The sequence below is a fragment of the Paralichthys olivaceus genome, chromosome 12 (genome assembly GCF_024713975.1).
Source record: "Paralichthys olivaceus isolate ysfri-2021 chromosome 12, ASM2471397v2, whole genome shotgun sequence".
NCBI lineage: Eukaryota > Metazoa > Chordata > Actinopteri > Pleuronectiformes > Paralichthyidae > Paralichthys > Paralichthys olivaceus.
In genome coordinates, this window is record NC_091104.1 from 20,059,441 (window position 1) to 20,083,155 (window position 23,715).

The window sequence follows — 23,715 nt, forward strand, 5'->3', positions numbered from 1 at the left end:
AAGTGGGAATTTAGAAAAGTAGTCATTTGAAAAAGTGTACTGGTATAGTTGTTTCGCTAGGTGGCGGTAGAGAAACATTTGGAAGTGGAAGGCCTCCTCTTCCTCTCAGATGTGTTTTTCCACCACTCCTCATCTTCAGTGTTCTGTTCCAACCGATGGTTCCAACACAAGAACATTTTGCTGTTTGTCTTTGTAGGTTAAGCTCACTGAAGTATTACCTGCAACGCTAAGTCAAACTCCAAACTCATTCATACAAAGTGCATTCATTTAACTATTTTGGTTGTTGCTCGATTAAGATTTGGAAAACAAATATGAGTTTTCTAATCAATCACATACATTTTTGTTATTGTCTTACTGCAAATGGGTTCAAGGATACACTGCATGAATGCAATATTTTAACATAGGTTATGAAACCGATTGATTTCATGAGCACATAACACAAATATGTTATCTAGGTCATGACATCTCACACATAGACTTGTAAAACGTATTACATAATGACCCTACATAACTTCTTCTGTGGAAGTTCTTCACTGTATTTCCCTCTGTGGTATTTGCCTTGGAGTTTGGTCATAGTTTGTTTTGAGTCCTGTGAGTGCTTTGCATTTTCTTTTGTTTTCCATAGGGATTAATACAATATCTATGTTATTTATGATCTTTATGTGCTGGAAGAATCTGAATGCAATGCTATGTTTATTCATGATTGGCAAAAACTAAATATGCCCTCAGCAACAGAGTGCGTTTTAGTGGTGATTTTTCCTTTAATTGATTTGGTGCAACTTACTGGCTGCCTGGCTGCTTTAAAAAGGCAATACACTATTTGATATTTTCTTGTTGCCCTGGATACAACAGGTGATTCATTGGAGATCATGACATAAAAATTTAAGTGAAAATGTTCCCAGAGCACAAACAACAGTTCTTTGAAAGCATCATGTGGTTCTCGGACTCTCTTGACCCCTCAGAAAGTGTTGTATTGGCCGGAGTCTGGTGAGGTCAAAGGTCAGGGTTACTATTTTCTTTCCTGTGTGAACAATCTGTAATGGCTGAGGTCAACATGAGTAGCAGTTTACTGCATTGTTCGACGCAGCTCAGTATCTTTTCCCCTTCCTTTCCTACACGCTTTTTAAAAAGCAACAGGCATGCTGCAAGTGTACTTCCTGCTTCTTCACTAACAATCCCACCTCGCTCCCACACAGTAAGTGTGTGTACACACATACACACACTTACTGTAAACACACAAATACAAACTCACCTTCGGGGGTTGCCCAACAGTTTCCGATTCGGAAGGCCGGACACAGAAACTCAGGAAACAATTGGGTGTCAAAGAGGACCTTGGGCCCTGTCACATTTCCCCATCCTGGACTGTTGCTCATTGAGGTGTTGTTACGTCGGCCGTTTCACAGGCCACACAAACTACTCTCCATCTGGTTCCCCCTATTCCTTTGTTGACAAGTTGCTGACATTGTTCTGTCCCAGAATGGAAATGTTGTGGATGCACTAAGAGAGATGGGAGTGATTTATTCATGCACACAGAGTTTAAGTCACCGCTTTAAGACCTTGGGCAGTTTGAAGATTGTTTTGTGCTGCAGGTATTCAAGGTCAAGATGTTGTTCTTGATAGCCAGTCAAGGAAACTTAGCACACCCCTGAGTTTCATATGGTGGAAATAAAATAAATGAAACCAGCAAGAGAAATGTCTTTATCATTTATTGCCACGTAAGACACAATATTGACTTTAAAATGATTTGGTTTCTGTAGATTCTGAGTTTAAGTGTGTTTGCCCACCAGCCCTGAACACTGCCTCGCTGTAATCTCTTCACAAGTACACTCGACATCTTGGACACAAACTTGGGAGGAAGTAGTGCAGTGTGAAAAAGGAAGGTCGGTGCGCTCACTGGTTTCAGGACTACTACATAACTCGGACTCTCCAAATAAATAATGTTCAGACACAAGCCCACACAGGCTCAACAACCCTGCAGGTCACCTGAAGTGCAACATTAGGATTCCTGTCATACACTTATATAAGGAAGAGATTAGAGAATTTATTGAAGATAAAAATCAAACCAATCAAAGTAGAGGACCATTTTCCATTCTGCTTTTCAGATGCACTGACCCTTTGCATATTTTACATGATCACATTGTTGATTTATTTTGAAATCATATATAAATATGCATCTTTCACAATTTTTTATTTATCTGTTGCAATCAGAATATGTGCATTCTCTTAGTTTTCTGGTTTTATATGACTTTATGATTCACTTTAAAAAGGTAATACAGATCCAAAGGTCAAACTCTTAACAGTCGTAACTGTGTGAGCTGTGACAAATAAAATCTGTCCTCTGGACTCTGCCTGTCGTGGAAGTTACTCAGAGTTCTGTAAAACAAAATGTGACCAGTTAATGCTTCTGTTAAAATTCAGGTTGAAGATAGATAGATGTTTAATGACATTTAACGGGTACAAGACAGTGCAGCTACACTGGAATTGTTGACTCAGCTTTTATTTAAGATTTATTTTTTAAAAGATTGAAAGAGCTGCAAAAAATGATGAATGAATACAAAAAATATCACGTAAACAAAGACAAAAAAATATATAATATCAAATAAATTCAAAAAATATAAATATAGGCTGTGAAGTTCTGGTTTATTGCACAAAAGGACACAATGAAATATTGCACCAAAGACATAGAAATGTGGTTTTGTGTCCAGATCTTATTAACAAATCATGAGGAGCCATATTATCTCCTGACCTCTTTATCCTCATCTATTCTTGCTCTTAAAATCCCCCTGACACTACACATAGATCATAACTGCTGCAGTGGCTGTAAAATGTGTGAATTGTTAAAGTTAAGACGTAAGACTCCCTTATTCTCTTTTTGAATGTGATCATTATGACATATGTATGAGGGCATTCACACCCATGAAACAAGTCTATACTGTATCTCCCTTTTTAGCTGACCAGCAGACAACACTGGCTCAGAATCATCCTTTTGATGCTCATCACAGAGAGACAGTGCATATCCACTGTCCCGAGGCCTCTTTCAAATCCCAGTTATTCTGATGACAACAAGGACATTCATATAGTAATGTCTCTTTTATGAGGGGGACGAGTCTTATGTGCCACCTTGTCCATTGTTCAATGTGACGCTTGGCACATAGCACCTCCTGTAAGTCATAGAGATAATCCGCAAATATAAAACCTTCCTCACATAGAAGACACTTTACGACTGCTTCAAAGTTTACAGTCTATTGGAGCCCTTGTGTGATTTCTTCTTTTTTTTAAATTTGACCAACTTTCTGTGGTCGCAGCTTTAATGAAGCTGTTATTTCAGACACATTTCATGGCTTATTAAAACTTTCAAAGGAACATCATGTGCCCGAAGGCAAAGTAATTTTCAAAGCTACAGCAACTGGGATTGCAGTAAAAGTCCCGAAAAGGCCCAGCATACTTTGCTGTTTCCTAATTTTAGAATCCTAAAGGCCCTGGAAGCTTCTTGTTTTGAGTTTTCTGCCAGAGATCACATAGTTTTGACTGATCTAATCCGAAGATTTCAGTTAGATTTTGAAGGATTTCGGTACTGGCGTTTTTGATGGTTTTTCACTGGTTTGGCTGTGGCTGTGGTAACCAGAAGGTCGGGGGTTTGATACCTGGGTCCCTCTGTCCACATGCCGAAGTGTGATTGGAAAGATACCAAACGTCAAAGTTTCCCCTGACGGCTGTGCCGATAGTGTATGAATGGAAAAAACAGTAAAAGTGCAGCAAGTAAGAGTGCTACATAAATACAGTTAATATATCTTTGGTAACTTGATACATATACCCATGGACCAATTAGGATTCAACTTTATTTCACTCAGAATCTTGTTGCAGTTGTAAACATATACTTCTGTTGCCAAGCTCTTGCCAATAAAATCTGATCCAACCATAATGACACAGTCTGGAACATAGACTGAATATAGACTGAAATAAGAACATGTTGGACCAACTCAAAAAGGACTTCACTTGGTAACACATAGATTATTAAAATTTAAAAAAATTAAAACATTTATTTACACTATCAATTGAAATGATTCTTTGTAGTTGGTAGCCATTATTTTTTGTCAGTGTAAAAACGGATGCCGTGTCTCTACTTCCTCCAAATGTACAAACATGTTGCCAAAATATCTAGGGTACGGGGGCTGCCATCTTGGACTGATGACATAATGATGTTGGTCAGGTGCAGCCGTCGATTGTGATTTATGACCCTGATTTTTGTATCAATAAAATAAGTCATTCAAAACAAACTTACCAGAAAAAAATAACATTTGGACTTTTGTAATTGGCCAATGTCCCATCCCATCTACATAAGGCAGGTTTCTGACCTGTACTGCAACTAGCCACCAGGGGGCGATCAACACATTGTGTTTCCATTTTGTTAATCTCAATGTACAGTCTATGGTTTGTATTGAGAAGATTTCTTAACCTAAATCATATGTTAAGATGTTGATGGTCAGAATTCTTCAAGGAATTGTTGGAGAAGTTTCTTCTCAGTGTTGAAGGTTTAATTCAGACGCGAGAGAAGATGATTCTCAGCTGAGGCACTTTAATACAGAGCTGGTACGATATTCAATCTGAGCATTTGAAGAAATCAACACAGACAAACAAGTGTGCAGACTTTATTTAGCTCTGTGGGTTAAGACAAGCTATACATGAGACTTAGCTGATGAGGCATTCAACCACTCAAAGCAAATTACACTACAAGTCACAAACTACAAACCGTTCTCTTTAGTGGGCGACCCACACTATCTCCTAAGTCACTACTGACAAATATAGACTTATTTACTTCTTTAAGTGTAAATATAAAGCAAGAAAAGTGTTCAGCTTCTAAGAAAGAGCATCCTGAGGTATACATGTCGAGTGACCTTGACCTTTCTTGACATGTGACATGAAATCATCCTCCAGGGAGAACAACAGTCCATATGTAAATGAGCTTGAGAATAAATGTATGATTTTTAAACTATGGTCCCTGTTTTTTTGTTGTTGTTGTGGATTATCGAATTTTATGAACAAAATCTTGAAATATAAGCCCAAGATTTCTTTATATGTGGACGATTGGCCCTGATCGTTTGAGAGTTATTTCTGAATATAGAGATGTACTGAAATTTACATTTAAGGATGAATCGTGACATACAAAAATACCCCAAACAGTATAAAAGAGGTTTACAATGCTAGAATTAAACAACAGCCTCATAATCTCCTTTACATAAAGGATCAAACTTTGGAGTGAGGAACTTGAAGACATGAGGGTGGATTAAAGTTGCGTCTGGAATCCCACAGAAACAGGAGACGTTCTGGTTTCCACCAGGCTCAGCACATTTTCAAAGTCTTCAGTCTGCTTCAGTAACCATCATCAGTTAAGGCCTCGACACTGAGCATTTATAGGGGCGAAGTCCTGGAACGCCACAAATCCCAGTCAAACATTGATGGCAGAAATGTCAAGTCAAACGTTTCTCTATTTATAAATTGTGAATCAGTGCTGAACATGACACCCGATTGAGAGGCAGCAACACAGTTTAGTAATACAAGAAAAGAACATGTTGCTGCCAAGTTAATTTCTTCCTAAATGCCAGAAACACTTCAACTTGTTTCTGAGGTAAATTTGTCTCAATCTATTATTAATCTGGGAAGTCAACATCTGACTAGTGTGCATGCCAATCTCATGTTTTATTGGCAGATTGGTGAATGTCAGCACCTTAACTCCATTGACTCCACATTAAAGTCTACCTTTGTTCCAGGCGCTAACTGAGCATCTGCTGAGGTAAAACCCAGACACATATTATGGGAACTCACTCTGTTTGTAAATATCCGTCATTATTCTGTTTGCAGTGTATTTGTTATATCCAGGTCTGTGTGTGTTCTTCTCCAGTGCTGTTTACTTTCCTGACAGCATGACCTTGAAGGGTGTGTGCATAATGAGCAATGCCAGGTGTCACTAGGGTAACAAGTTCATTTACTACGTAAACTGAGTGAGGACTATATTTAAGTTAGGAATATTTACATGAAACCAGCAGCCAAAGCAACCCAAATTTTGACAGTGCAACAAAAACACAGAATACAATTTTATTACTCTTAAATAATCTCACATTTTACTAAAAAAAATCTAACTAGTGCATATCGGGGGTAACACTTGTTTTATACATTTGATTATATAAAATAAGAGATTTTCCCAAAATTGGATCTGCTCCAATATAACAAAGTCTTTTTCCAGCTTTCTCCAGCATGACCATAAAGTTGCTGCGCTCACAGTAGAATGGCTAAAACAGATGCAGCAGAGGCCAATATCCTGACTTTAAGTCCCACAGGCTTTAACTCTAAACATAGTTGATCCTACACAACTCTCGAGCATCATACGACAGACCCTCCCTCCCTCCCTGCCTTATAAACTCCTCTCAAACTTCACAACTCCTGGTTCTCTGAGCTAAATGCTAACATCAGCATGCTGACAGTGACAACACTAACATGCAGATGCTATATCTTTGTTATCATGATCTTTATCTCAATCAGGGTTTCTTTACAAGGCTATAGAGAGACACTATAACAAATAAACTTAATTGCATGCATTACATATTCATATTAATAAAATGATCACAAAAACAAGTTTAATAAACCTTTATTTTACATGAAATATACAGTTTTCTTTGGAATTAATATACAAACATGAATAATTTAATCATAAAAAAAAAAAACTACAACACAACTATAGTGGAGTTTTTACACAATGGAGAAACATTTACAAGAAAACGCACCTAGGGACAATGGGTTTAACCAGCCTAACCTGTTCTTAGACAATGATCTAGACACATGCTGTCAGTCTAGATAAAGTACCTTGGCTGCATCCCAGTGCAGCACTGAGACGCCCAGAAAAACCAGTGAAAATGAGAAGAGGGAAATGGAAACCACAAAAATAACGATGTCCATGTAATGACATACAAAAGAGATGGGAGAAGCGAAAGAAAAACACCCAGTGTGAAAGACAACACCTTTTCAGTGAATCGCTTCAAAGTACAGTCAACAGATATTTTGTTGTACTACGCGTCCTCTGCTATGCAGCGGATTTAAGACATTTTCACTAGGTAGCAGTCTTTTGTTAGGCATTAAAACTGTGCCACGTTTACAGAAATCTACAAATATTAGAATATATTTAGAATATCATTTCCAACTGAATCTGGTATCAGTGAGGAAACATGTCCTTGTTTGACACTCACTGCCATTGATAGTAACACTGTTTAAAAGTTCTTGTGTGCAAGTTTATGATGTGTAAAAGGCAGTGGGTTAGCAGGGTCTGAAAAAAAGACTGAAAAGCAACGGACATCAGATTTCGGTCTCATGAGTACAGTTGTATTCACGTGAAACAAAAAAGGGAAATACTATACAATAATTGAGTGCACCGATACTGCTGACGTTGTCAACAAGTACGTCAAAGGACCATTGATCCGTTACAGGTTAACCTTGGCTGCCAGTCATGAGCAGCCCTTCAGTCATCCATGCCAGTGTGAGCCCCCCAAAGGCAAACAAGTAGCAAGGCCATGTCCTGAGCTGAGCTGTGTTTGTGGCCACCGATGGGCTTCCAGCCAACGTTTACATGTCAAACACAATGAAATGAAAGGCTGCTAGGATATAGGGAGAGAAAATGGGAATATTGTCATTTCATTCACATGTACTGCCATGGTAAAAGAAGCTAGACGCTACAGACTTGACATTCAACAGAAAAACGTGAGTGCAAAGTATGTCGACAAGGGGACCGAAAAAACCCTCGAAACAACCTCAGTTTGAACCACGTCTCTGGTGTAATCATTAAGATTTTACCATAAAACTTAATGAAATGATGAGTATCTAATTTTCCTCAAGTGACCTTCGCAGAACTGATGACCTGTAGTGCAGTCACAAATCTGTCCCATACAAAAACAGCAATCACAGACACAACAAGTTATAAAGGACTTCACAAAAAAAAAAAAAAACATTCTAAAAGGGAAAAAAAAAATGGGGATTGGCACATTAACCATTGTAGAACATTTACTTCAAGGACAAATGTTTGGCACAGGTTTTAAAACAATCTGCAATGGAGTGGACTTTGAACCGTCCTTATTTGGTGGAATTGTGCAATGGGAGACATATAAACCCATGATGTTTTTCTTTTAAATAAAAAGCTACTTTGTCCTTCATCTGAATAAATATTATTAAAACACCAATATGGTGAATATATATTTAAGAAACTACAGGAAATTAAATACATTTCCACATATAATTCCTTATCAGCCATTGAGTGAAAAAAAAGCTCATGTTAATAGTTATTGGTTTGTACATTGCAATAAAATGTGTAGTGTATAATTTCTCAAACCATAAAACACAGAAACAGAGCAGATGGTTAATACTCATGGGGTTACATACTCTGAAGTTAAGATGTTGGACATCAGTTATTCAGGAAGCTCAAAAAATCAATCAGGCAATATGACCTGAATGTTCAAGAAATCATTGATTTGAAATTTGAACATGGCAGTGTCGTTATCAGACCCCCTAAAGTTGCAATGCAACATCTAATATCCATTCAAATGGCTCACATTAGAATATATATACTTCAATGCAAAACAAGTCAAAGGCAGCTGAACAGTACTTTGCGTTGACTTAAGTTTTTAAGAGTCTGTATTTTCTTCCTTTGCATATTCCTCTACAAGTGTCTCATACGAGTGGCTGTGTTCTGAACCGTCACTAGTGAACACTGAGCCTTCAGATTCAGAGCTCTGCTCCTCCTTGGAATTTGTTTCAATGTTTTCGTCACATGTCGTGACAGATAGTTTTGCTTTGGAATCATCATCATCATCGTCGTCGTCGTCTTCCTCCTCCTCCTCCTCTAAGTTATTGCTGAGGAAATTTTCCTCGTCAATAAAAGTAATGTTTGCATTTTGGAACGTCAGGGGGTGGTACTCTTTCGAGTCCCACATCCTTCGACCACCTGTTCCGCAATCTCCCACTCCTCGTTTTTCAATATCGACGTCCTTATCAAGTTGGTTCTCGTACATTTGGTCCTGGTCACCCTCCACCTGATCTTCTGTTAGCAGCAAACCATTGTCTGAGCCCAGGAGGTAGTTTTTGGACTTTGAAAAGGCAACGGTGACGCGGTCACTGAAACTGTAGCGTCTCTTTTGTCGAGGCGAACGGTCCAGACTGAGGATGGTGTTAAACATGGGAGCATCATTGCAACTCTTGGAGCGGTTGATGTCTTTGGCTTTATCGATGGTGTTACCGGCGCTGCCAGAAATTCTGTTGTTTTTCTTGTTGCCGATCTGTTTTATCAGGTCGTTGTAGCCTTCCTGCTTCTTGGACAGGAAGCTGAAGATGTTGACATCATTGGGAGTGGGTGGTAGACGAAGGGCGGCCTTGTGAGACTCTTTGTAGTGACGGAGCTCGTCCAAAGATAGCTTGCGCAGCTTTCGACGTTTCTTCAGTGCTTTGTGAGCTTCGATAACCATCCGCACTTTCCAGTTGAAGAACAAAGACAGCCAGGCCAACCCCAGATAAATCCACACCTCCACAAAGTAACGGTACAGAGTTGGGTAATCTTTATTTGGTTCCACACCTGTAGAGTAAGGAAATGTTTTGAGTCATTTGAGTTTTAGCCTTCTATCATTTGATTGGTTCAATCAAGACATCAATTATAATTCCATTGCTATTTATGCATGATTTAAATATGATTACATGACTGAGTAAATAAATGTGACATGTTCAACGCCATCGGAAGAAAGCTGCTTTTATTTACAGGTTTTCTATTAGTTAACTTACCTGCTACCAGGTCTCCAAAGCCAATTGTAGTCAAGGTGACAAAAGAGAAGTACAAGCCTTCAATGTATGACCAACCCTCCTGGGACATAAACACAAAAGGTGGAAGCACTAAATGGACCAGCACGCCCCAGAGGAGAAAAATGGCTGTGCAGGTAAACTGAGCCTTTCTCTGGAAAAAGAAAAGAGAAACAGTTATTTCAGGTCAACATTTTATACCAGAGGTAAAAATGTGTTTGCAAGAAATAAAAAAAACAACTCATCAACATACCAGTGAAAACCCTTTCTTGGTCAGGTATTGGCCCAAGTGCTTGGCTCTGCCACCAAAGAATTTTCCAAGCTCACTGATCCAGGTGAGACACAGAGGAACACCGAAGAGCCCATAGAAGATGCAAAATACACGGCCTTCTGACGTTTTGGGGGCAATGTTGCCATATCCTTTAAAAAAAAAAGTGGTTATAGCGATACATACATTAATAAACAGACATTTCATTTTAGTATGGCTTCAGGAGAAGGTTCTTCAGCATTCAAGTGTAATATTGTTTATCAATGTAAAACAAAGTAAGACATTGTTAAACGACAAGCCCATTGCATGTTTGTGCCTGCTAGAGCAACATTGCCAAATTGTTTTTTCACATGAATGTTCAGAAAACTTTTGTCAAAACAAAATTTAAAAAAAGCCCCTTTATCAAGCAGAACTAGATGCATCACTTCTGAACCTCTAAACGTGCTTACCAATCGTGGTGATAACTGTGGCCGCAAAGATGACAGCATTTGGCCAATTCCAATTGTTGAAAGTCTTGCTGCCCGTTATAGTGACCCCCTGGCCTGCAGCATCGGACACCACCTGAAGAAAAGAAAAAGACGACAACTGAGAAAACGATAGAAAAATATGCCATTAATTGGCTGTTATAAGAGACTCCAATCTGATTAATCAAAAGGAAGACAGGAAGTTTGTTGTGTGCAAGCTTAATTTCTTGCACCACATCCTTCCTGGCGTGCGATTGCATCTCATGCGGCACTGATGAGCTGAAACGACACGGCACCCTGGAGAGTTGCCTTTAACCCGAGGGCATGGTAGTTTCGACCAATGCTTACTTTAGTATGGAAACAGGAAGGCAAATGCTGCATCCCTAAACAGCTATTTCTTAAATACGATGGAAATTTGGATTAAAAAGAGCCAGGTTATTCAACGATTGTCGTCTCTTGTTTGTCTTTCTTTTCCAAGATCCAAAGATGCACAAAATAATCAGTCTCATGTTGTGCTGAACCCACAAGAGATATTTTTCTCCAACCACCTTGAACATGACATACATCGGCTTACAAGCAAGTTTTAGTGTTGAAATCAAGAGGAGGCAGAAAATACTTAAATCATTCCTGACCAAATGTGTGCTCGAATGGCCACAACAGAAACTGAAGTGTCCCTTGTGTATTTGCAAACACTTGGCCATGTGTGCTGGGACTGGGACAACCCCCCCCCCAGCACACACACCAAAGTTATTCTTTCTTCAAATGTGCTAGAAGTGATGGAGGGGAGTGGGAGTGAAATGTGCAGGGGTTGGCAAAATTCACATAAGCCCTAAAGTACTAGAGGATGCTTGGCTCTTTTAATAATAACAGGTCTGTGACAGTTCTACAGTGTAATTACCGGCACAAGGGGAGGCCATTCTTTTGTCTGCTGCAACAACACAGCTCTTCCACTGGGCTTTAGGATGACAGTAGTGGTGAGCAAGTTTGTGTTCAAATCATGACTGGAAATTAAAGAGGAAAAACCTCAGCCGAGTGGATAACTGTACGTTTTTACATTTGCCAGTTCTTGTGACAGCATCTGTAATGATCGCTGTACACATGGGGTAAACTAAGGGATAATACAAAAAATAAATATGTCTCGATCTACTGGGAATTGTTCGAACCATTCTTTGAATAACACGTTACATCCCCTGGGTGGAACCACATATTCATATTGACTGCCACTGTATTTACTTGTCAGAATATTGACAGCACAGTGACACTTCAGGAGACGATCAGATTTCAGTTAGGGCCAGTGCCCCCTGGCTCTACCAATAAATTTGCACCTAACTATAAGGCGCTGCGGGAAACCCTGATGTGTCAATCAAACCTCAAGTAGAGGAAAACCTGAAGCACAGTAGTAAGTCAAGGAACCTTGCAGTCTCCTCTTCCACACATTCCTGATGTTTTTGAGAGTGACTTTTCAAGCAACTCTTTTTCTATATGTCATTATATATTTGTCGAATCTGTTTCCATTCCCCTTTTTTAACTCTGCCAAGTGGTTTTTTTTTGTGCAGTATTATCTTTTTTCAAATTTACAGTATTTCCACACAGGTTTTTATGACACGGGTCATAAAAACAGCTGGATGGAAACACACCTTCTGATACAGCAATTCCTCCATTGCAGCCAGTATGAAATCTCAATCCCCTCCCCTCCTACACCCTTCCTCAGTTACGACTGTTTTAACAGCTTGAGGTTTGTTTGCTGTATGGAAAACCTAAAAAAAAAGTGACAAATGTTAAATCGTTTGTGGGTCACGACTGTGAACTGTGAGTGTTCAGTCCGCACCTAAACTTGATTCCTATGAGGGCGACTCTTGCACATGTTTGGTCAGTCTGCCAGATAAAATGTGCTGAAATTTCAGACATGCAAAATGCTGACTCATAGGAATGTAATGGGAACAGATTGCAAGCAAAAGAGGACAGAGAATTTGACCTCTGAAACTAAAGGTAGACTATGGAGGTTAAATGTTAACATGCTGATGCATTTTTTAAACATTCATTAAACTAACTTGATTTTAACCTACAGAACATGGGAATGAGAAGCAGTTAATTTTCATTACGACCACAAAGAGTGTTAAATTGAGCACAAACCAGCTCAGGAGGAAGTTGCATTACTAGCTTTTTTAAAAATCTAGACACTTCAAACCCCAGCTACCAACATGGATAAAAGTTTGCTGGACAATTCATAAAATATGCACAATAAAGAGTTAAAGAATTGCCTACAGTTTAAACCACAGATTAAACCTCCATTTGATGTGTCTTCATTTTTCTTCTTAATGTCAAAGTTAGTTCTGGAAAATAAAAATTCAAAAACGTGAAAAAACAACAAATAAAATCAGCAATTTCTGTGAATAAATTCTGCAGATATAAATCTCTCAGAATTATTTTTTTAGCGAAGTAGCACTGTGCCAGGAGGGACAACCAGAGCATGACAAATGGAACGAAGGGGGGGGGGGGGGGATATGTGAAGATGTGCCAAATAAAATGAAACCACAGGCACAAAGACTTTCTGAGCTCACTGATGATGAACTTCTACAAGCACTACATCTTTTTAAAAATTGAAATTTGCACTTTAGTGCCACTACTAAATGGGACTGTATGGTGCCATTTTATACACCACAATTGTACAGACTGTTCTGACTGTAAGGGGGAGTAAATGTTGAACGCCAAAAGGGAAACTCCTACATACTTTCAAGATTAATGGCAAACCAGAATAGTGATAACAATGTGTAACATTTGTACTGGTTACTTGTAATGTGTCAGTCTCTGGTGTTCTTTTACCTGCCGAATATAAATGTGGCATGCTTGCACACTCCAGCATATGTACATATTTAACACCAATGTTTATTAATGTGCTCTTTTCCTATCAAATAAATATTTTGGGATTATTAAACTTTACTATATCAGTTGGTGGTAATGTCACATGACATTAAAAACACAAAGTTTGCTAAAAATGTGATGCTGTCAGCTGGAAGTTGCAATAAATAGAAGAGAGAGAGGACAGTGCCAGAGTGGAAACAGAAATTCCAGCAAGACCTCGGAGATTTTTCTTTGTGATGTTATATTTTCTGAGACAAAATAATAATTGTGAACCTTCAGTGAAAAAGAAAACTATAGACAAACGTTGCCACTGTTGTAAGCTGAGGATTGCACAAAGCTGTGAAAATTGGTTGCTATGAAATACATGAAGTTGAATTAAATTCAAACTAAAAGCAACAATATGGTGCACAAACTAAACCAGAGCGTGTGCCACACAGATTCCTCTAGTGAAACACTCCCTCTAAATTCTAGGGAAGTGAAACAATAGCAAAACTGCAGACTAAGCAGTTAGCAGTTAGCACTGCCACATTCTGATAACCAGAGAACAGCATAAACCACAGTGTCAAACTGTTATCAGCACAGCTGGCGGTGCAGCACACCACTCCAGCTCTGAGGTATTTTTCCACTTCTAGCAAACAGGCAACAGCTGCTCGTGAGCAGGATTGACCGACTTCCAAACAATGAAGTCACTCCAGCTCGTCCATGTCATTCCATATTGATTTCTGATATGGAGGTGGATGGCTCCTAGAAATAAAATGACATTTTACTGTCAGCAGTGCAACAATCAACAGATCCAACACAGAGCGTGAGGGGTGGTGGAAAATCTAGAAAGGTGCAGGGATAGAGTTTATTTTAAAATAAACCAATCAAGTCTTCAAAAATAACATTCATTAAAGGTTCAGTGTGTAAGATTTAGGTGAAAGGGATCTATTGGCTGAAATTGAAAACAAAATAATCCTAGTGATGTTTTCACTAGTCTAGTTAATCTAATTGTATGAATTGTTGTCTCTTTACCCTAGAATGGGCCCTTTATATTTAAATACTTTATATTTACATCGGGAGGGGTCCTCTCTACAGAGGCCGCCATGTTTTTTTACAGTAGTCCAGACTGGACAAACTAAACATCTTTTGAGTTTTGATGAAAATTGAAGGCTGCCACATGTATTTTTCATGTTTGGAAGGGGAGGTTGAGGTGAGGGGTATTCAGCAATTCAGAAACATGCAAATACGCCACTAAATTCTACACACTGAACCTTTAAGACAAAGTACAGACAAATTGTATCCGTTTTACAGCTTTTCTGTATTTGGTAAAGATAAATGGATGAGCTGTAAAATCCTAAGAAAGCCAAAACCATTTTTATATCACATCTGGTTAACAGATGTCATACCATTAACAGATCTGAAAGCAATAACGCCAAACATGTTAATTCTCCTAATTCTTTGATGAGTATGAGTAACATTTGGTCACACTCAAATTTTTAGTTTGTTGCAAATTTTCTGCTTAACTAGGTTAATGAAAAGTACACACAGTCAACTGTGGAGTAAAATATAACTAATCACTGAGGTCAACAAAGTTATTTGTGTCTTGCTTATTAAATAGCCTTGAATTCTAAACTCGTGATGTTAACATCCACTGCTACCTTCCTTAACTTAATTTTCTTATGCTTTTAAAAAAGAGGAGGAAAGTCTTAACCATTTCTAACCAGCACCACGGCAACCTCGACACATGACAAAGTTAAAGATCCCCCGAAACAGTGTATCACTTCATTCATTTGCGCTTTCCATTCTGACCAGAGGCCTTGTACCCTTTAAGCGTGTGTTGATAAACAGCATTTGCAAGCATCTTATTTGACCACAGAAACGTGATCTTCCAGTCATGTGCAGGGGGAATACTGGAGCAACTTAAGTAGTCATGCACGCAAGTGAAATCAAAGCAACACAATGTTCCTCAGAAAAGTCAAAAGGCAAAAAGTGCCAAGAAAAGCTGCACTGAGGAAAAAGGCTAATTGAAAAGTGTGCATCACTGGTTACAGTTTGACTCGTGACAGGTGACAACTGACCCTAATATCCCGGTTGATTAAAAAAAGACGCTACATTTGTACTTGGGACATTTGGCTGCAGACATAGTCGATATTAAATAAATATAGGGCTGTTTATTAATACAACTTTTCATTTTCATGATTTGCAGATGTTTTAATAAAAGTGTTTGGGACATCTAGGGTTACAATTCAATATAATTTGTATAGGGCCTAGAAAAACTGCCGCCTCAAAAACCATATTACACCTGAATAAACACCTCTTTCACACAGTTTATAACAAAATAGAGATTTACATACATACAAGTGTAGTTTAGGGGAGTATGTGTTATGTATTCTGCCACCCCCCACCTTCGCAACCCCCCACTGAGATTTTACGACCCCTTTTCTAGAGCCAACATTGATGGGCCATAAAATACAATGTTTAAAGTGTGACCACTTCAAGGGTCCTATAGTTAATAGTAAACTCCTTGTTAATAAAAACAGAGAAGACTAACTTTTACAGCCGTGCAGTCGCCTTCTCTTGTTAAGCCAGCTTATATATTTTAATTGTTAACAAGCCGAGCATAGTTTCCACAGTGGAAACCCAATAGAACTCACTGCTCCTAACACAAATGAGCCAACTCGATTGCAACATACTGCACGTTTCTCTGTTTTTATATACTGACAGCAGAAAAAAAAGCCTTTGGAGCAGGTGTCCTGGCAAACTGCAACAGAGGAAAAATACTGGGCGACTGCACTTCTAGAACGGCAGTAACATGATAGCTCAACTGTCTGTGTAGGTGAAGAAAGAGTTAAGAAGTGATTTAATATCATCTTCTGACAATGCCTTCAAAACCCCCACACATGGTATTAAGTGGTCTTTGTCACAAGGAGAGCGGAGCAGCAAGCAATATTTCAGCTGCAGTCGAGAAGCCTCTGAAAGAGTTCAACCTCGAGCCTTCCAGCTGTTGTTGCAGCAGCAGCAAACTGTTGGAGGTAAAATTCCCAAATCTCTCAATGATTATATTCCTGCTGCAGATTTTGGCCAGTGCAGCTATTTGGCTGTTAGAGAGGTGCCATGAGTTGGGGGAGGTTCAGGGACATATCCCTTTCAGAGGAGGAGAGGGTGAAGGGAGCAGGAGGGGCAGAGAGGGGGGGGGTTGTAATAGTAACTCCCCAATACTGACATGGGCCCACAGAAGGGTAACAGGTTGAGACATGTTTCTGGTCATAAGGCTACATCCATACAACTACATTTTTGTTTGAAAATCTATCAACTCTGCTAGAGTTACATCTGGCACCTACACTCTGGAGTTTTAGAGACACTAATATGGAGAAGTTTGGAAAGTGTGCTGGCCCTGTTTCAGTTTGTGTGAAAACTACAGGCTGAGTTGAAGTCAGTCAGAAACTGAGATGTTAGGAAACGATGACGTAGACACTCACAACAACTTGCTGGTCGTTTTGGTCACACAACGTATCTTTCATTGATTTGTCAGGCTCCTAACACAAGACAGAGTTCCGGAAGAAAACAATCAGCATTAGCCTCAACGTCCAGTGTAAATCACAACATGAGTAATCTAAAGTGTTGCTGACCCTGTTGTTTTTACCAACAGCTGTTGAGCAGTTAAATTCTGCATGTAAACAGTGATACAACACCTTACATGTGCAGGAGACAAGCTGTTATTTGAGTAATCTGCGACAATGCCTGTGTCCAGTGGGACATGCATGCCTTCCTGTTCACACCGGCATGCGCATGCTCAGTGTACGCCAGTGGTCATGGGATATGCGTTTTCAGGCAGTATGGACGGGTATTAAATTTCACACTGAGCCAAAACACTGTTGTGGACAGATTGTTTCATGTAGTAGTACGAAAAAGTTTTTCTCAGACAAGGACCCCATACATTCTGGGTACATCCTCATGTATGTCCCTCGGAATAATTTTACATGGCCCAATTTTTTTTACACCTCAACACAGAAAGATCTTGGACATGTGCAAAAAACATTTCACCGTGTCAACACAGACTGAAAGTCCTGATCATTTTAATAGATGAATGTGGAAACTTTTCACAGATCCCCTGGCTGTGTGCCACGGGCCCCCAATTTAAGAACCACTCCACGACTGCATCTTCTTGTTTTGCTCGAAAAGCAAGATTTTGAAAATCGAAAGTGGACAAACACCTGTGAAACAAGAGTGAGTGGCATAGTGTGTTCAGTCAGCTGACAGTAAAACCCACATGAGGTCAATGGCACCACATTTACTACTAGTTCAATAATGCAATTTTGATAAGAAATTGGCAGTGGAACACCATGTACTGTGTCTGCAGCCGCTGTGGTGGGTTACAGGTTGGCCCTGCACATCTGGTTATCAGGACCACTGCTCCACACACACAATCACCCGGGTAATAAAATAATTATCTGCATTAACTATGAACACAGTCAGGCCTCATGCACCAGAGATAACAGGAGGGATCATATCTGTGGCAGACTGGGAGACTATAGGAGACAAGTGTGTGTGTGTGTGTTTGTTGACCCACAAAGATGAACAGTGGACTGACAACACCTCATTCCTCTGTGTGTGTGTGTGTGTGTGTGTGTGTGTGTGTGTGTGTGTGTGTGTAGTGAGAGTAAGAAACGAACCAGCTGAGGCCCATTAAGCCCTCGTGTCATCCCTTTCAAATTAAAAGTCTAAGTGCAGCACAATGTGAAAACAGTTGAAAGTTGATAAAAGTAAAGTTGAAGAACATACCTCAAGTATTCTGTCCAAGTCATCTTTCGTCAGACACGGATAGTCCTTCAGTATTGAATCCTTCTGGGTATTATACTTCGTTGCAGCCCGTTCCCAATTGGGCTCCTCCAGGACTTGAAAAATGGCCGCCCCAATGGACAGGTAAAAAATAATGGCAGAAGTCAACAAGGGGCCTTTATCTACCATACTTTAAGTGTAATGACTCGGCTGAGGAGAGACAGAGAGGGCGCAGGATGAGGAGAGAAGGGAGGAGAAGAGAGAGGAGGAAGAAGAGGGGGTGAGAGACAACAATACCCGAGAGTTACGCGGGACTCATTCTCACAGCGGCTCTATGCGCGCGCATTCAAAAAGTGCTTGTTCCTCCGCGCGACGGTTCAGCACAGTGCACGGTGACAGCATCGAGACGTGCGCGCTGCACAAGTGTAGAGAGGGGCTGAGCGCGCGACTACTACTGCCACTACTACTGGTACTACTGCTGCTGCTGCTACTGGTACTACTGCGACTACTGCGACTACTGCTCCTCAACCACGTGCAGCTGCTGCACCGCTGGGCCGCTGCTAATGTAGTGAACAGTGATCGGGGGGAGGAGAGGGGACACACAGGGGAGGAGAAGGATGGATGGGGGTGTGGAGAGGAGAGGAGGGAGATCCGCCCCAAAAAAAAAAATACAGAGAGCAAGTGGAGGCTATCTCTCTCTCTCTCTCTCTCTCTCTCTCTCTCTCTCTCTCTCATTCTCTAACTGTGTCACTACAGATGTGCTAGCACCGAGCAGAAGTTGGTCGAACACACTCTCTCTCTGTGCGTGTTTGATATTTACAAAGTTCAGATTAACTGAATCTGTCATTCGCCCCAAACTGATCCAACTTTCACTTTTCCCCACTTTCTGGAATTTGCTCTAGTTGCATTGTTGCATATGACATCGGATCATAAAGGTCCTTGTATTGGTTCAATAAAATAACCTCAATGGAATGCATGAGTCAAAATCAATAAATGTCCTCCTTATAAAATGCAACACAAAGTGCTTTACATAAAAGCATCTAAAAACAATAATAATACGAATATGATTGAATATAAAGAAGAGGCTAAGCTCACAGTGTACAGGACGAGCCATCAGGTAACATTAGTCATTGCTTGAGCCAAACAATAAACTTTATTTATGTAACGCCTTTCAAAGCACAATCTGTGTCACAAGTTACAAGTTACAAATAAAGAATTCAGGGTAAACAATACCAATCAATTTGAAGATCACACAAGTGAATTAAAGACATGCAAAATAATGTATGACTTTATATATATATATACATGAAGTCATAATATATCACATATATTAAATAAACCTTTAAAATAGTGTTTGTGTTTATGTTTGTTTTGAACAAATTAAATAAGTGATCTTATGGTTTGATTATTTTTTATGCCAGTGGCTGCTTATGCATGTTTTTCACAATAATTTCTCGTCAGGTGAACTGCGAAACCAATAAAAAAATCAATTAGATCATAGTCTAAATTAATGCAATAAAGATCCATATTCAGCTGATTACAGATATCAGCTTTTCGTGGCATAAAACCCATTGATTGTCAGCCTCAAATTCCAGCCCCATTGATTCTTTACTGATTTTTCTTGATGTAGTTTATTGTTAACATCTGAAAGACTTGAAATTGGCCCAATATTGACTTAAGCAGTGCCACTGTATAAGATTCACATAGGTTTCCTGAGTTCTTGTACATTAATGCATCTGAGGTTTTATATGTTTAGGGTATAAGCTACATTTTAGCAGATAACTTCCAGAAATGTCACAATCCAGCAAAACACTCCTATATATGCTCAATATGTCAAAGTGGGAAATTCACTCCACATGTGAACCTGTTCGACAAAAAAATCTTACAAGGGTGTTTGCAGAGATAGTGTGCATCAATTTGCAGTGATCTTGCAAATGAAGACGTGCAGTAGAAATAAGGCCGAGGGACGTGCACCCTGAAGGTAATCTGTGTCAATGCTCAAACGTCAACTGCTCAAATGTTTGCCCAAGTGATGCATTCTGTTTTCTTTGTTGATGCTGCGAGGAGCAAAGATCAAACAAAGGAACAAATATATTGATTGGTGTTTAAGTAGAGTCACAGATCTTCAGACAGAGATATGACGGCACTTCAGTCAGTCAAAGTACAAAACCAGACACTGAGTGGAATTTTCCATTAGTTTACATTAGAAAGAGAGAGGAAAGGGAAAAATCATGTTGTTTGACATTTCCAAACGCTGTAGCCCATAGTGCACAAATGGGGCTAACAGTTGGTGGCTGCATGTGTGAGAATTCATGGCATGCAAGGCAATAAGATATTGCATCATGATCACTGGTGTGCTACTTGCCCCAGGCCTTTTTTTCCTTCAGTGTGTGTGAGTGCATGTGTGTGTGCGTTCTGATTTATACTCAGGCAAGGACAAGTCAACTTTAAACTCAAGCAGTTTGTTTTTAGAATTTTTTTGCGATTTGCACTCGTACATATTTCTGTCAAGTCATACTTCCTGTTGCAACTCATGATTTATTATATGTTGCATAATTATAATGCTTTCCTCTTCACACAATTGCTTTACAGTAAAAGCAAATGAGAGCACCGACTAATGATCAAAAATGAATGTGAAACTGTAGAAGAGCCATGCAGGAGTATGTTTCCAGTTGCAGTTATATCACGCTGACTGTGCAGCTCTGTGGTGCAAGTATTAACCTGTTCTGAGAACAAACCAGTGCAGGTAAAGGCATCATGAGGAAAGAATACCTTACTTTCATTCGATAGCAAAAAAAAAGCAGCTTTACTCATGTCAAAGAAGATGTTTGACAGAGGTGGCCTATATTTACATGCCTGTATACACAACATCTTCCTTCATTAAAATATTTAGGTTAGGCCCAAAACAGTAATTTTGTGTATCCGTGACAAGATGTTTTCTTTCATGCCTGCAGGCTGCAGCAGCTCTTCTCCAGTTTCAGTTTCTGAATCGGTAAGCGAAGATTTATAACATCCTCTATCTTTAGAATGACATTACTAAGGTAATACCTCCACCACAGCCCAACAAATTGCACATGCTCATAGATATAAGTTGTTTATTCTTCATAAAGATCTCTGCATTATTTCTTGAGAAAATAAAATGTGAATGAAATTGACAAAAAAATCCTGGATCTGCCCCTTTAATCGAATCCAAAAGTTGATGAGTTCTCACTTGATCTATATCCCACCCTTCCACCAACTTTCAAGAAAAATGGTTCAGAAGTTTTTGCGTAATCCTGGTGATACACAAACAGCAATGAAAACATATCCTCCTTGTGGAGATAATGATCGATGATGATGACGTGATAATCTCAAAGATTTAGATGGGAGCTTTGTGGCATTTCCTTTTAAATTCACCTCAGAAGCAGAAAAATCGGATCCATTCTGTTTTGTGATTAACTCCACCAAGGAGGTAATATCTCTCCAGCATTTATCTGTCTGTTAGTTTGCAGCATTACACAAAAACTACTGGACAGATTATCATGAAACTTGTTGAAAGAATGCGGGATGGGTCAGGGAAGAACCCCAGTACATTTTGGGGAAGATCCAGGAGTTTTCCAAGCTTCCCACATATTCCTTAATTGAGAATTATGTCTGAATCTTTGCCAGAAATCAAATAGGGGTATTTCCAGAACTTGCCAACTACTCTTTTGAATTTTAACACATGACCTCCTCTTCTTTATACAACTGTATTGTACAATAAACAGATAATGGCAGGCTTGGTGTGCTGGTATCTCTCTGCGCACGGACAGAGATAAGAGATGACCAGCAAGACAAGGTTTTAAGGTCCTGGCATACAACAGTTCTTACATAACACTCATTCCTGCTTTGCAATGTGGAAAACAATAAAGCTGTAATAACATACTTAATTTAAATAATTTCATCCTGTTTTTCAATTTAAGTTCATGTAGCAAATACATTTGATCAGTTGTAATGTGGTTTTACAGAGTTTTTGTCGAGACACACACACGATCAAATACAGCCCTTAAAGTCTTATTGCGATAAAATAAAAGACAAATCAAGCAGCCCACAAACTTTGACATCAGTATTATTTCCCATAACATCAGATAGGTAAATGTTTTCTAAATGTTGTCCTATTTTTTAGAGACACCACACACTGTACACTGTGGAGCTGGTGAAGGCCATCACTGTGGTCTAGTGAAAGGTCCTCTGGGATACAACGGGACTTCCGGAGTTTCGGGCAGGCCAGATAAGACAACCGGAAGGGCCACATCAGATAAGGCATCATTCACTCTGGATGCATTAATGTTTCAATCGGTGACTGAAAGTCTCAAGGGAGGATGTAATCTACTGATCTTGGAAAGACCAGAGTTCCTGGGTGAAAAAGGATAAATAACACGCAACTGTTGAAGTTCTTGTAAAGTTCCTTAAAATATTCAGACAATGCTTCAGTATTTCAATAATATTATTTTGTCGTTTCTCAGGAGAGCCTTATTTGTTGCATATGGACTTGAGACACCATGATTCTCAACCATCACACAAACACAAACACACACACACACACATAGATACATTGCTGCTGTGATAAAAGGTGTTCAAACCTGTAAAATATTTGTTTTCACAGAACAGTGAATCTTCGCTAAACAGAGGATGTGATCGTAACGATACAATTCCAGGAAAAAGCTGGACGTATATATTTCCTGGCAAATGATAATTTCAGCGTAAACAATGATGCCTCAGTGATGTTGAGGTAGTAAAGTCCTGTCGTCCATATTACCTTGTTACATTATAAATGAATGTTGATTCAGACATTCAGCTACATCAACTATAACACCTCCGAGCAAGTGCAATGTCTGTCACATCTGTCCCCTGTGAAGTGTCCTTAGAGAAGACAGAAAGCACTGCTCCTGACCTCTGACCTTACTGCAGGTAGCGGCACTGACTCAAAGTCTAATCATTGTTATTACTATATTGTTATTTCCAGAAATAACTGATGCTGTAGTAAATATGAGTAAAAAAAGAAGCCTATGGTTTTAATGATAAAGCAAAATAATATAATGACTGCAGTTTCCACCCGTCAGAGAAACGTCTTTGTGCTTACAGTGGTTTTTCCTGTTTACTAAATAAAACCAATGCCATCCCTTTGGAAAGGGGTTATTTTTAACATTTAATGCGTACACTGATTTGACTGGATGTGAAATGACTGAAGAACTGTTTCCTAGACCCATTGTTATATGTTTCTGTTGTGCTTTATTCCCTCTGAGCTTCTCAGGGAGCTGGGGGAGGGAGGAAACCTGCACAATCAAGTGAACTCATTTGCTTCTGGTTGGTGTGTGAGTGTTATTATCGTGTGAATATCAAAGTGTTCCCAAATATAAAAAAACGAAACCACAAAAAAAAGAGGACGTCAGGAGAGAATCAGATTGTATTTCACACTCACACTGTGTCAGAAAAATCAAGCTTTGATGATCTGGGTTGAACCCTGAGGGACATTTCTGTCCTTTCAGTTTGGTTTTTGTAATAATGTTGGCTGTG

General features: G+C 39.4%; 1 protein-coding gene across 1 annotated transcript; it reads right to left on the bottom strand.

Moving 5' to 3' along the window:
* Positions 1–6,627: 6,627 nt before the first annotated feature.
* Positions 6,628–18,753, bottom strand: kcnk5a (potassium channel, subfamily K, member 5a). Its single transcript, XM_020085228.2, has 5 exons — positions 18,184–18,753; positions 10,543–10,654; positions 10,079–10,245; positions 9,811–9,979; positions 6,628–9,607 (listed from the first exon to the last, which is right to left on the bottom strand). Exons 1-5 carry the CDS (start codon positions 18,367–18,369, stop codon positions 8,664–8,666), a joined length of 1,578 nt encoding a protein of 525 aa, XP_019940787.2. The 5' UTR covers positions 18,370–18,753; the 3' UTR covers positions 6,628–8,663.
* Positions 18,754–23,715: the final 4,962 nt, after the last annotated feature.

Coding starts and splice junctions, on each gene's coding strand:
- kcnk5a (XM_020085228.2), bottom strand. CDS start 18,369: ATGGTAGATAAAGGCCCCTTGTTGACTTCTGCCATTATTTTTTACCTG. Junction 10,246..10,542: donor CACAGTTATCACCACGATTG/GTAAGCACGTTT, acceptor TTTTTTTTAAAG/GATATGGCAACATTGCCCCC. Junction 9,980..10,078: donor CCAAGAAAGGGTTTTCACTG/GTATGTTGATGA, acceptor TTCTTTTTCCAG/AGAAAGGCTCAGTTTACCTG.